A 12975-nucleotide genomic window follows, 5' to 3' on the forward strand; every position below is an offset into this window, starting at 1 on the left:
ATCTCACCCCTCGGCGAGTGGCTTTTCTCTCGCACCCGCTCGCCCTCCGCTCGCCCTCCGCTTGCTGGCTTAAAGCACAAGAAAGGAAGATGAAAAACGCGAGGGCAATAGTAAAGCTCAGGCAACTGACGTGTATAAACGTTGGCGTATGCGCACACATATGCAAGCCTCGAAAGGAAGGCATACACATCCCCCGTGTGTAGAGGGGCATTTTTTGGAAATCTCTCTGGAGGCAACATACACATGAGGTAAATGTTACGGTCGTTGGAAACAGACGTCCTTATGCTAGATTAGTATAATGTATAGGCAAACAGAAAGTGTCGGGACCTTTTGAGAGCATATTACGCAAGAGGCTCGCACTTTCTGTGCAGCAAGTATGTATACGAGGTCAAATGCTTACGCTCGGTATGGTTCACGCGCGGAGTAGGATTTATCAAGGCGAGTATTAAGAAAAATAGATGGAATCGGCTAAGACGAATGCGAGTGAAATCGGGCTTTCCCATCAATTTAAGGTCTTTCACTGATGAAAACAAACGATCGGAGTTTCTGGTCCTGCTAAATTTCTGTTCTCGTGCAGACGCATTCGACAAATGATCGAATGAAGCCTATATACATGTACGCGGCTGTTATTTTTATCTGCCGGCAATCCACGATGAAAAAGAATAACCTTACTTTCCACGCGACGCGCGTGAGGGCTTTGATTTAAATTCGCAAGTAAACGCCGTGAAACAAAGTTTAAGAGGTAGCGAAAAACTCACCTTAGTTTTTCCGGAACCCGTCGGACCAACGAGCATCAATCCATGACGCACCAGCGTCGTCTCGTAAAGCTGAATTACTTTTTTCACGAACTCTGGAAAAGTAAATGAGTATATTATTAGTACCAAGGCATGCGCTACTTTTCAGCGTGGAATATTGGCGAAAAATCATCGAACTATTTGGTCATGCTATGTATACCTTAGTCCAAGGTCGGGTGAATTGAAATTTCAAAGAAAATCAGAAACAAACCAACGCAAGCAACTTTTGCTTTCTCAAAAAGAATAAACTTTGCAACGATGCGAATTGTCGAATCATAGATTTTGATGAAATTAGATGTTTTATATGCATCATAACGGCAAAACCTTTCAATTTTTTTCAGCAAAAACTGTCACAACTCGGGGATCAACCCGAGAAAATTTGAAGTGTGCTACGTAGCCTTCGTAAGGAGCAACGATATTTTAAAGTTTTCAACAAAAAAACACCGCGCTTATAAGAAATCGTTTAATCATTTCGACGGTAGATAAAAAAAATATACAGCCGCACTTGATGATTTTTAGATTACGATCAGAGTACAGGGCTTCGCCGCCTTATCCGCTGAGAGAACGGTTTCACGAAAGAAAATGGATGTCCTTTATGGCTATTCAGCGCACGTAGGGGATTTCGAAAAGTAAAAGGGGCGCCAAGTCTTTCGCCGAAATGACGTAATGGCTTGATGACGCGACGCTATGCGAGGAATTCTCGCAAGAAAGTAAGGAATGCGTCATACTTATCGTATGTAAGTAGAAAACACAGTAGGTTACTTTACGTGCATTAAAGAATGATTTACATGTTCAATGATCTGCGAGTGTTCCACAGCCGCATGCATATACCTTTCACATCCGCTAATCCCATATCGGCGATTGTTTTGCGAACAGCCGCGATGAACATGTCGTAATCGATGCTCTTCTCCTCGACTTTGGGAAATAGATCTGAAACTATTCCTAAAAAGAGAACGCAATCGATCAGAAATCAATTCTCCGTCTGAAAATTCATTCGACTGTGCCGATAATAAGACAATTCGTATACTCGTCGAATGATTATACGCTTGTGCGTACGATTGCGCATCAACGTACCATCGAAAAGTTTCAAGTCGTCCTTTAAAAATTTGGGCACGTTGACGTCGCGCAAAGCTCTCAGGCAGATTTGCTCTTCTCCCATGTCCGTTTGTTCGCGTTTTAGAATCCCCGCGACTGCGATCACGGTCTTCACCGATCTCATGCCAAAGTCGTAATGGTCCTGTCTCATTGAAACGAAGCCAAGAGAAAAATACGAATACATTTAATAATCGTTCAGATTTTTTTACCGCGCTTTAGCTAAGAGCCCTATATAGCATAATTTTTTACCCGAACCAACCCAGTTTCGTACCTGCGCGCTTAGCTGCTCCGAGCTGAGCTTAAAAGTGGCTGTAATTTTTGCCGCGAGAGTTTTGGCCTCGATGAAGCCGCAGGAAAATAATGAGATCTCGGCTATAAGAGTATAGTTCGGTACCATCATGGCAACGGGCCGGAAAAGAGCTTTAAGATTATCTGGAAGCTCGGTGCGACCTGCATAGCCTGGATTCATTGTTATAAAAACAGCGCACGAAGCTTTCAAACCAAGCTCCACTCCCTCGAAGAGGAACCTTTTTTTTAAAGTGGATTAAGTTTAAAAATGATCATTATTCCACCAAAAAGTCGAAATTTCGGGGAATATTGTAAATTGTATAATTGGAATAGCCACGGTCAGAATAAAAATGAACCTGTCGGCATTCAATTGCTGAGCCTTCTGTATGGTCATAATTTGTTGCGCGATGACGGAGAGTACCTCGATGTCAATTCGGTTGAACTCGTCGAAACATGCCCAAGCCCCGGAACTGTGGTATCGGAAAATTTATTGACGAGCTCACCACTACTATAGCACACTGTATTTATCAATAATCTATATATTATGTTATGTATACCTGGCGAGGCCTTTGAAAAATTTGCCCATGGACATGAAGTCAAGCTGGTCGGAGCAGTTGAATACGACGCACTGGATGGCGAAAGCTTTGGCCAGATCCTTAGTGGTTTCGGTTTTGCCGGTGCCCGCGGGCCCGGCAGGAGCTCCGCCGAACTTCAGATGCAAAGCTCCCGTCAGCGTTAAGTAACATCGATCGGTCAGCGGAGTTATGACTAATCGGCCGTTGTTGCCCAGATACTCGTATCTAGAACGAACCGATAATACTATATATAGCTTTTATATACCGTATCAAAAAAGCGATGGGCACGCGTAGAAGTTCCGAAACAAAACAAAAATATATTTATGAATATAAATAACTAAAAAATATAAAGTATACTCATAATGACGGATTTTATTACAAACAACAACTACGAGTAAAATTCAACAAACTCGTAGAGTGTATTCAGTGTAAAAGCCTGTCGGAATAATACAGGGCTATACGAATTCAAGATTGCATAACACTCGTTGAAATAAATATCAGTGATACACCTTTAAATAAAATTATAACAAATATAACAAGCCACAATTCCAAATAGTTACCAGAAAATAGCCTTTATTGCGCCCCGGGTAATTTATTACCTGGACAAGCGAACATTATTTTTCCGGCATTACTGAACAGCTTAGCCCGAGATCTTGAATTTTAAAAAAAATTGTCGAAAATGACCGTCCCTATCGAAAGATATAAGGATTTTGAAATAGGATAAAAATCTGCAAAAATACCACCGAAACGAGAATTTTCGGTTTTTCGTCGGATTTTCGCATATTAAACGATTTTTACCCTATTTTTAATTGCTTGTAGTCGTCGTACCCTATTTCAAATCGTCTAGAATGAGATAGTGAAAACCTAACCCTACACATGCATGCTCTCATACATGACAGTATGTACGGCATTGTGTACTAACTGACTTTGTATTATTCGAGTACAATTACTGTGTAAAAAGTGTTATCGATGCACAAAGTCACCAATGATAAGGTTTGCATAGGTATTTCAATCTGATCAGTATGCGAGCCAGTTACTCTCAACCACCAAATCTCTCATGATATCATGGTAAATCAAACTAAGAACAGACATCAAACTTCAATATCATGGATTTAGCATGATTATGAGAGATTTGGTGGTTGACAGTGACGCGCTCGCATACTGATGAGATTGAAATACCTATGCAAACCTTATCATTGGTGACTTTGTGCATCGATGACACTTTTCACACAGTAATTGCACTTGAACAAAGTCAGTCAGTACAACATGCTTGTACATACTGTCATATATGACAGTATGCATGTGTAGGGTTAGGTTTTAACTCTTAATGGGCACTTTGAAAATCATTTTTTCCCTTCAAAATCATTCTAGATGAATTAATAGGCTAAATATTCATCATTCAACATTGACTGAAAGTGTGAAAACTGTAGTTCTGTCTGCAATACTATTCTGCTGTATAACATAGCAGACAGCCTCTACAATACGCGTCATATACTTCGTATGCCTGTGCCTGGCCTGAACCGTACGCGCATGCGCAAACAATTAAGAGAAGCGTAAAAACTACGCATATTTCTCTATGGATTCTGGGTTTCATTTCTACCAAGTCGCTAGGGAACGGGAAAGAGCTTATCGGCCATTTGCTACCAGGAATCACTGATACAACTTTGAACAAAATTATAACAAATATATAATAAGCCACAACTAGAACTCTGATGCTACACGCCGAACCGAATGGAAAAATGCGTCTGTGACACTATATGCGCGCGCATGCTTCGGAGAGAGCGCGCTGCGAACGAGGCAGCGCACAGCTCAAGAACTGGTGCCAAAACAGCACGATTGTGTGCCCTAATGGCACGCGTATGCGCTGTATCGGCATAATTCAGCTTTCCTGATTCTACACACGAACGCCGGTGACCCCCCAGGCTCACTTTTGTCCGTGCAGCTGTGAATTTAGTGCTGGCAGATGTATATAAATTGATAACGAATTACGCTACTACATTGTACCAACCCGTATTCAAACTCAGCGTTGACCGCGCGGACTTTCAACTCGGAATCCATCCAGTAGTACCTCAGCTGCGAAATCCAATCAAAATCGTTCGCGCTAGAGACACCGGCTTTGATCAATTTCAGAAGCACATCCCGTGCATGGACCTCGATCGTTATTATAGCCTCGAGCATCAATCTCTGGATTTCCGTTTGCGGGTTGCGGACCAAACTTCGCAGATCGTCGAGCTTGATGAAGGTTTGAAGTTCGTTAGCGGTACTTGTATGGATATGTCGCTTGCGATCGGGTTGTGGGACGATTAAAACAAGTCTGCGGCTCCCATATCATGCTCGAGAGCCTTGGAAAAGTCGATATTTTCCGAGGTATCGAGGCTCACCTGCGAGATCATGACTTTGAAGTAGTCATCGAGTCGACCCTCGGCGATGGCCCTTTCGACGTGACTGGTCCAGGAAGTCTGGCCACCGCAGAGCGACACTTGACCCGGCCAAGCGATCACCCAATCCTTTCTCGGCATCCCTTCGATCCTCTCCAGCGCTTGGCTGATCTTCTGCCTGATGGTACTCCTCATGGTCTCCTCCACCGCGCCGAGCCAATTCTCCACGCTGCCTTCCGGTCGCACCGGTTTGTCCAGTACGACCTCCTCGCCCTCGGCCGAGTACATGCGCGTGATGCTGAGGTCCTGCTCGAAGCGCAGCTCCTTCATGTTCTCGAAGCACTTCTTCAAGTGCGGTTGGACCGCTCGAACGTTTCTCGTCTGCGCCAGTATCTCCAGCAGCTCGTCGTCGCTCAGAAAGAAGAAGCGCGGGAACAGCATGCGCCGACTCTCCAGGTAATCCGATAAGCCTTTCTGCACCACCTCCAGCAGACTCAAGCACTCGCGGAGACTCTCGAGCAGACTTCGATCCGCGCACTGTTTCATTATCTGATTGTGGATTCGGAGGGCTGAGTTGTGCTGATTAGCGTGAAGTATGGCTATAGGTATATGGCTAGGGATGTATTGTCGTTTACAATCGGATTGTCGAAAGCTTGCTTCATTATGCGTCGCCAGTTGCGCTCCATCGTGCTGTACTTCTTCGATTCCACCGGCAGCTGACGATTTATGTCCTCCGAGGAGAATATCGGTTCCAGATACATCCAGATTCTGCGTTTCATGGCGACATCAGATATATTATAGACAACGTATAGGAGCTTATATCTCGGTGAAAGCTCGCGCGCACCTTTGCACGTCGATCCACAAGAGTATGACTTCCTGAGCGAGTTTCAGTTTACCGGCCCAATCGTCTATTTCCTCCTCAAAGGCGGCTTTGAAGGGACTGAAGCCAATCTGCTGGGTGTTTATGGCGTGGTCGTCGAGAAGCAGCTGTACTTCGTCCGATATCTTCATGATGTAGGTACCTTCGCGGCAAATAGGTCACGAATGGAAAGGAAATTTCAAAAAACTAAGCTCCTATACCTGTATCCTTGTACGGTATAACTTCCATCCTTAGCGACTCCCACTCGGTCGTCATTTTATGCAAGGCTTCCTCGATTGCGTGCTCCTTGGCTGCGCTCTCGGCCTTCTCTTTTATTTTCTCCTGGAAATTCATAACGCCGAGTTGTACGAGCTGTTGGAACGACAATTCTTGACTCGTCGTGAGCTTGATTCCTGTCTCGTCGCTGAGCTCCTGCATGTGACGACTTTTCATGCCTGGATTTCTGAGGGCCTGTATAATTCCGACGCACGGCTTAAACAGCTCCATTTCGCTCTTCATCTCGTTCGCCAGGCCACTTAGATCTGCGATATTACTTTAGAGAAGCTACTCGCTCGATTGACAACGAGAGCAGTAGAGCTAATGGCGCAGCTCGTAGACCACTTACCCGGTTGATCTTGAAAAGTCTTCGCGGAACGCGACATCGTTTTGAGCATATCGTTAAGCATGCCCTCGATGGGGGCGCCGTCGACGCTCACGAGAGGATTCTCCATCCAGATTTTTTTCCAGTTCAGCCAGTCTGAAAAACGCAAACAAAGGTGTAAGGAAATGCAACAAAGTACAGTGGAGTGCAAGATGATGTAATGAAATTTAAGGGAATGCAATTATATAATTGATAGAATGTAGAAACAGAGAAAAGATGCAAAAATAAAAGCTGAATCACATCACAATTTCTAAAGCTTTCTCCTTTTTGCACTATATGAGGAGCCCTTACCAGCTACAGTCAACCAGAAACTTTTGTACGGCTCGAACTGTTTGACAAGTTTGGTGAGTCTTTCAAACGGCACAACGGGTGCTCCAAACAATTTTTGCCGAGAATTCAAGAGTATTCCGTGCTCCTGCGTCTCAGTTAGTATCTTCCAAGTTCGCTTGATTTCCAGCGATATGTCCTGAATTTTCTTGACATCGCTGTAAGTACATATGTTCGACACGCTGCCGAGCAGCGTATCGATCCGCTCGCTGATCGAGTTTTCGTCCTGCAGCTGCAGTTGGTAGAATTTTTCCTTCCCCAGGTATTCGAGCAACTCTTGTGACTCCGCGATCTGTACAGTGGATCGTTTTATGCAAAAAAGTAACGAGGAGAACTGCTGCGTTCCAAGGGGGGGGGGGGTTCTTTTACACAAGAATTTAAAGCCGCATTTTTGCGGGTAGCATAATGCAATATCTCAAAATCTCAAGGGAACTCGGTAGCCCTCCTTGTAATAAGTGAAGCGCTACTATAATGGTACTTGCGTACATAAATCTCGAGTATATACTATAGAGCAACTCACTTGGCTATGAATTTTTGCGGGAAATAGCATGGCTTGCCACTTAGCTTCGAATTCCTCGTCGTTCAAGTTGTAGTGAAAGGCATCGAGAGCGTCGTAGTCGACTTTGACTTTTTGCAGTGCCTTCCGCTGATTATCGACGATTACCGGAAGACCCTCCATCCACTCACGCATCTCGGTCAGCTGCTCGATATTTAGCGGATCGGTTTTGAGCTTTTGATAAATGCTTCGGAATTCCTCGAGGGCGTCCTCTGTTTGCCTTCTCAAGCAGTCCGCGTGCATGCGGAGCAAGCAATCGACTATGTTCTGCTGTTTGTCGATCAAGTGCTTCCTGACTTTGTCTACGTTTACGTAAAAAGCACCGATGACGATGTGATCGGGCAATTCCTGCTCCAAAGTCCACTTGTTCGAGAAGCGCGAATGAATCGCGTCCCTCAGCTCGCTTATTGTGTACTCCTCGCCTTTGAAGTTGCTGTGGAATATTTTCAATTTTTATAATATCCCCGTGCGATAATATCGAACGCGAACGTTGCGCTCAGTGAATTGCCTCGCACTTTATGTAATCGTCGACGTCGAATTTAAAAAGATCGATGTATCTGTCGTACGCTTTGGCGTATGACAAAAGAGGTATTACGGCTTTCCGATAAGTCTCCCAAAGCCGTTCTCGTTTTCGTCGAATCGAGTCTTCCCCGAAGCTCACGCCGTTTATGCACTGATGCTTTACGAAGGTGAGATTATTCAGAAGCATCGGTTCGATCTCGGGTATTTGCTGGCACTGCTGCAGCGCGCTCGTTAGGAGATGGTCTATTTTCACCTGCCGAGAATATAATCAAAAGTTCCGAAAAGCTATTAAAATTATTTCCAGATTGCTAGGTTTCTTATATTGCGCTACCCGGAAATACTTGGAAAAGTAATTGCGTACTGGGTCACCTCGAATAGTTCCGGATTGGTTTCGTAGAAAGCTCCCTCGTCGTTCATGCAAAGGTTCATTTCAAAAAGCGCGGCAGCCGTGCTTTCGAAGGGCGAACTTTTCAAATCCATGCCCCAAGTGAAGTCCTCGGCGACGTCCAGCAAAGAGGAATTCGGAATGACGAGCGCCATCGAGTATTCCATGGATGAGCTTTCAATCATCGTCCTCAGCGCACTCTGCACATTGCATCGCAAAAACGAATTCGCCCTTATTCACTCTCGTTTCGTACGGCGTGCAGAGAGATTTGCGGCAAGGGGCATAAAGCGAACCTGCATGTGGTGTTTGACGAGCGCCATAAACCTCTTGAGCTTCATGACGTCGTAAACGTCGCTGCGACGTTGCCTTAAATCGAACCAGCCCTTGCCGATGTCCCTTAGGCACATTCGGACGGTCCGGGTAACGTCACCGATCCACTGCTCCCTGAGGCGAGTTACGATGGAGTGGCTCGTTTGCAGTTGCTGCGCAAAGAATTCGTCGAGCGTCAGAGCTCTCGAACTCTTCAGCGAGAACAGACTCATTTCCGAGACCTGACGACAGCTATCGAAGATCGAGAGCATCGCCTCGTAAACCTCAGTGTGCACGTAGAGGCTGTTCCACTGGACGAACTCGCCGATTTCCTGCAGGAGGTGTATCGATTGAAAATAAAAAACAAAACAATTGAGTCTTTTCTTCATTGAATGAATCTACACAACCTTGACGCTCCTCGAGCTCGGGATCAGAGACGCAGACGGTTGATGGTAGGAATGTGGGGCGATTGGTTCGAGGCTAAGCAGGAAATCGGATACAGCTGGATGGTCGCGGAGCTGTAGCCGACACTCCAGATCCCACATCACTCGCTGATAGTGTCGCTCGACTTCGAGCCTTACCTGAAAGCACACTCGTTATATAAGTATATACGAGGAATCTTTCTCATATCCGTCAGTTTTTGGGATCACCGGGTGTCAAATTATTCATTATAATCCATCGTGAAAAAGAGCTTTGATTTGAACAAAAAACAAAACCGTAAAAAATAGCGAGAAATCGTGATAATTTCACCTGGATTTTTCGAAACGTCAATCAAAACAAACCAGCTTATGTTCCCTGCCTTATTTGAGAATTCTTTGTCTGTCACAACTGACATTTTATTCGCGTTGCTCGTGGCCTAGAAACGTGCGCTAAAATTTTGAATATTTGCCATATGGTGGTCCAGAAAAACTAATGGGATAAAAGAAATTCCTCGTATTCCTTATCGTTATACAACACGTATACAGGGCAGGATTGGAGCTTACGCTGGCGATGTGATTTGTCTCGCTCACGAGGGGCTCGTTCACGACGTCGCTGAATACACCGTCGATAGGCATGCAATCTAGATAGAGTTGGTACCTGCGAAAGTGATTCAGGGCGATTAAAAGATGATATGGTTTTGCAGATTTCGCATATTTTCCAGTAACGCGCACCGAGTATAATACCTATGGGGATTCAATTCACCGCTTAAGGGACCACCACACCGGTTATATAGATATACTAACCATGTTAAATTGACGCGCTCCTTCGCTCCCAACTTTTAGGAAAACGGCTGTACATAGGAGTCTCAAATACTTAGAGGACTTAGTTGTTGGTATCATCTTTGCGCGGAAGTGAGCTGGGCAGTATTTATTAACAGAATCCCAGGGGAAAAGAATACTTTAAAAATACTTTCCAGATATGTCAAATATTTTGGATTATATCAGATCGATCGTTTATTATTTATTTTGAAAGCGTACTTTAAAGTATCTTTTTCTCCAGGATCTCGTTGACGCATGATGTCCAGCTCACTATTCAGCGCAAAAATTGTACCGTTATCTACGTCCTGCAATTTTTTTTTTTTAAATCATTAAAGCCTATTCGTTTTCCCAGAAGTTGGGAGCAAATGGTCGCGTAAATTAGCATTGGCTAATGTATCTATATAACTGGTGTGGTGGCCCGTTAAATTCTATTAAAAAAGGCTTTGAAGTTTTTAGTATGCCTCTATGTATGTAGATATCTAAATCGTATACGAGGAGAAACATTTTCCAGTTATCAAAGGGAGCACGAGGCCGAATTTCATTTGAATATCACAAAGGATTTCCGACGAAGAATGTGCGATTGAACAAGCGAAATTCCATGTAATGTAGCACGCTTGATTCTTCGAATTAAAAATAATTAAAAGCCATGTAAACGACGCGATTTTTCATTCTCGTTACCTCAATCCGACCTCGGCGCGCCTCCGCGCAAGCATCGCAGCCTCTATCCTTTGGGCGAAGATCCGCGGATCCTCAGCGAAGAAGCGGAAGTAGAGCCTTGAACGATGAAAAGTTCGCGACGAGCTGTCCAAAGTTAAGATCTGCCAGAGCCGACTGCTCGGCACGTAATTAATCACTGCGACTGGACGCCAGCTCGGAGTGGACTCTTCCGCACTCGACTCGAGCAGAGCCTCTGCTGGAACCGGGTAACGACGACCGCCGACGAGGCCGAGGTCCAGCCACTCGTCTGGTGTCCTGTGGAGGTATTTTTTTTTTTTCGTTTGTTATAAGATAAATTGTTCGTGAGTTTTCGAGGAATTCGTTCATTTTTGGTGTGGATCTTATTACAGTTTCGTGTGCACATGGAAAATAAAACTCAATCCGCGGTTAAATCACGATTGGATTAATATTGAGAACGCAATATTGGGCACCGAATAAAATGATTCGGGAAACTTCAACATCGGCGTGCCAGAATCTATTTTCCTCCCCCAGAGAATAAATTAAATTTTTAATTGAAAGACGAGTGATTGGCGTTTATTTTGCGAGATTAATTGACGTCAAAATAGCAGTTTGAAACAAAGTTTTGAAATTCGTCGAAGCGCGTGAAGCTTGAAAAGAAATGCTCCTGTTGTTTCTGTCGATAGCCATTATTTGCTATACGTCAATAGTGTATACATATTGCGTGGGACCGGGCGTCATCAATTAGAGACTTTGGGACATGAATTAACGATTGAGACGCGACATTGCGACGCTCGTCGTTAAAACACTGTTCATCAATTTTCAATATGTCCGTCAGACCTGTATACATATGCAATAAACATTCCTAGGATTGACGCTTGAAAAATGAAGGCCTATCCTTCAAGTGTATAGTAGTTAACGAAAAAAAATCGAACGGGCAATGCGGACACCATCGATCTGGATAAACGAATACATTTTTATTAAAATATTGAATCATATGAAACCATCAGTTGACCTGCAGTCGTACTCCTCGTTGTCGAAGGTTTCGAGTGGCAAGAAGCTCGAGTCTAAAATGTCGTTGGCTCGAATCCCTCGTTCGTACAAAATATTTTCCAAGTTTAGATCTCTGTAGAGACGACGACGCCTTTGCACCTCTACATTCCGCACCAGACGCTTCGAGCCCATCTCAAGTCCCATTTGTACTTTAGGGGAAAAAGCCTGACCTGGAAAAAACTGTTGAATTGCTTCATGAGCAAATCTACAAATGGATTTTGAGAAATAGTTGTGGATTGTTTTCTCAATCGGGAGAAGCTTAATTTCGAACGAATGGAAATTCAATTATCTTCGTATCCGTGTGGCCTGCGAACAAAAGCCTTTCCGTACTACGCGTAATATTGAAAACGTGAATAATATTGACAATACTAAAAAGCTCGGGCTCGATGCAAATTGAATTTGAAACATCGTGTCACGAACCACAAACAAATCCACCATCAAGCCTCTGGTGAATTTATATTCCATTTACTGGCTTTGAGAGCCAAAATCGAGGATTATAGCCTATTTCTCCGAGCGACGAAATTTACAAAAACTTTCAACTGTTTTTCATCCGAGCCATAATTAAATGCTGCTCCCGACGAGCAGCAGCGCAGTTAGCGAGCGAAATCCCTTTGGCAACCCTTATAGTTTTAATTGAGATTTTCTGTTACGGTTGAAGGGTCTTGCGGGAAACTGATCCACCTCTCATTAGGAATTACGTGACCGCTGGCAGGAGTAGCTTTGACGAGGTTACGCGCGGTCGGCGATCCGCAGCTCCTTGTTATTCCTAGCTGGCTGTCGCGCGCCAGCGTCGCTGCTACTGCGGGAGTCACGACTTTACCTTTATCGATTCGGGATATTTTCGTTTATTGAAAATCTGATTAATTCATCGCAGCCGTCTCGCGAGCGAGTTTAAATGGAGAAGGGAGAGAGGACGCTCACCAGTGACGAGTTCGGAATAGTAACAGCGGCGCTTCCGCGAGGATACTCCTCGCTTCGTTCCCAGCTCCATAATTCAATTCGGAATATTTTTAATCCATCCGCGGCTAGTAGTTGGCGGGAAAAATATGGGACTTGGGTGTATCTCAATGCTTTTGGATAGTCGGCCGACTGAGACTGATATGAGATTGCGGTTAGGCAGCAAGAGAGAAAGATATAGAGTCTGTTGGGAAGTAGGGAAAGTGATGTTCTGTTGTTTGAAAAATAATAAATACAATGCGTCGTCTTTCCGTTGTAGGTGTTCTAGATTCACAATAAACTTTATGCGGGTATTAGGCTTTA

General features: G+C 44.3%; 1 protein-coding gene across 6 annotated transcripts in view; it reads right to left on the reverse strand.

The window, feature by feature from the left end:
• The window catches only part of LOC100114223 (dynein heavy chain 1, axonemal), a 55317-nt gene that overhangs the window by 42221 nt on the left and 121 nt on the right, over positions 1 to 12975 (reverse strand). For 5 of the 6 annotated variants that reach the window (XM_031931151.1, XM_008206625.2, XM_031931162.1 and 2 more), the window contains exons 1-23: positions 12637 to 12975; positions 12366 to 12535; positions 11678 to 11895; positions 10666 to 10959; positions 9733 to 9826; positions 9157 to 9330; positions 8734 to 9081; positions 8425 to 8640; positions 8049 to 8308; positions 7498 to 7966; positions 6942 to 7269; positions 6615 to 6746; positions 6211 to 6531; positions 5975 to 6152; positions 5766 to 5898; positions 5134 to 5679; positions 4761 to 4984; positions 2735 to 2977; positions 2534 to 2647; positions 2161 to 2416; positions 1869 to 2031; positions 1626 to 1736; positions 759 to 850 (exon numbers count right to left, since the gene is read on the reverse strand). The exon at positions 12637 to 12975 is cut by the window's right edge. In XM_031931151.1, coding sequence (XP_031787011.1) covers positions 759 to 850; positions 1626 to 1736; positions 1869 to 2031; positions 2161 to 2416; positions 2534 to 2647; positions 2735 to 2977; positions 4761 to 4984; positions 5134 to 5679; positions 5766 to 5898; positions 5975 to 6152; positions 6211 to 6531; positions 6615 to 6746; positions 6942 to 7269; positions 7498 to 7966; positions 8049 to 8308; positions 8425 to 8640; positions 8734 to 9081; positions 9157 to 9330; positions 9733 to 9826; positions 10666 to 10959; positions 11678 to 11895; positions 12366 to 12535; positions 12637 to 12706 — 5154 coding nt within the window. In that variant the 5' untranslated portion in view covers positions 12707 to 12975. The remainder of the gene's footprint in view (positions 1 to 758; positions 851 to 1625; positions 1737 to 1868; positions 2032 to 2160; positions 2417 to 2533; positions 2648 to 2734; positions 2978 to 4760; positions 4985 to 5133; positions 5680 to 5765; positions 5899 to 5974; positions 6153 to 6210; positions 6532 to 6614; positions 6747 to 6941; positions 7270 to 7497; positions 7967 to 8048; positions 8309 to 8424; positions 8641 to 8733; positions 9082 to 9156; positions 9331 to 9732; positions 9827 to 10665; positions 10960 to 11677; positions 11896 to 12365; positions 12536 to 12636) is intronic. The other variant, XM_031931146.1, reaches the window with a different exon arrangement.

Source organism: Nasonia vitripennis, chromosome 1 (genome assembly GCF_009193385.2).
Source record: "Nasonia vitripennis strain AsymCx chromosome 1, Nvit_psr_1.1, whole genome shotgun sequence".
NCBI lineage: Eukaryota > Metazoa > Arthropoda > Insecta > Hymenoptera > Pteromalidae > Nasonia > Nasonia vitripennis.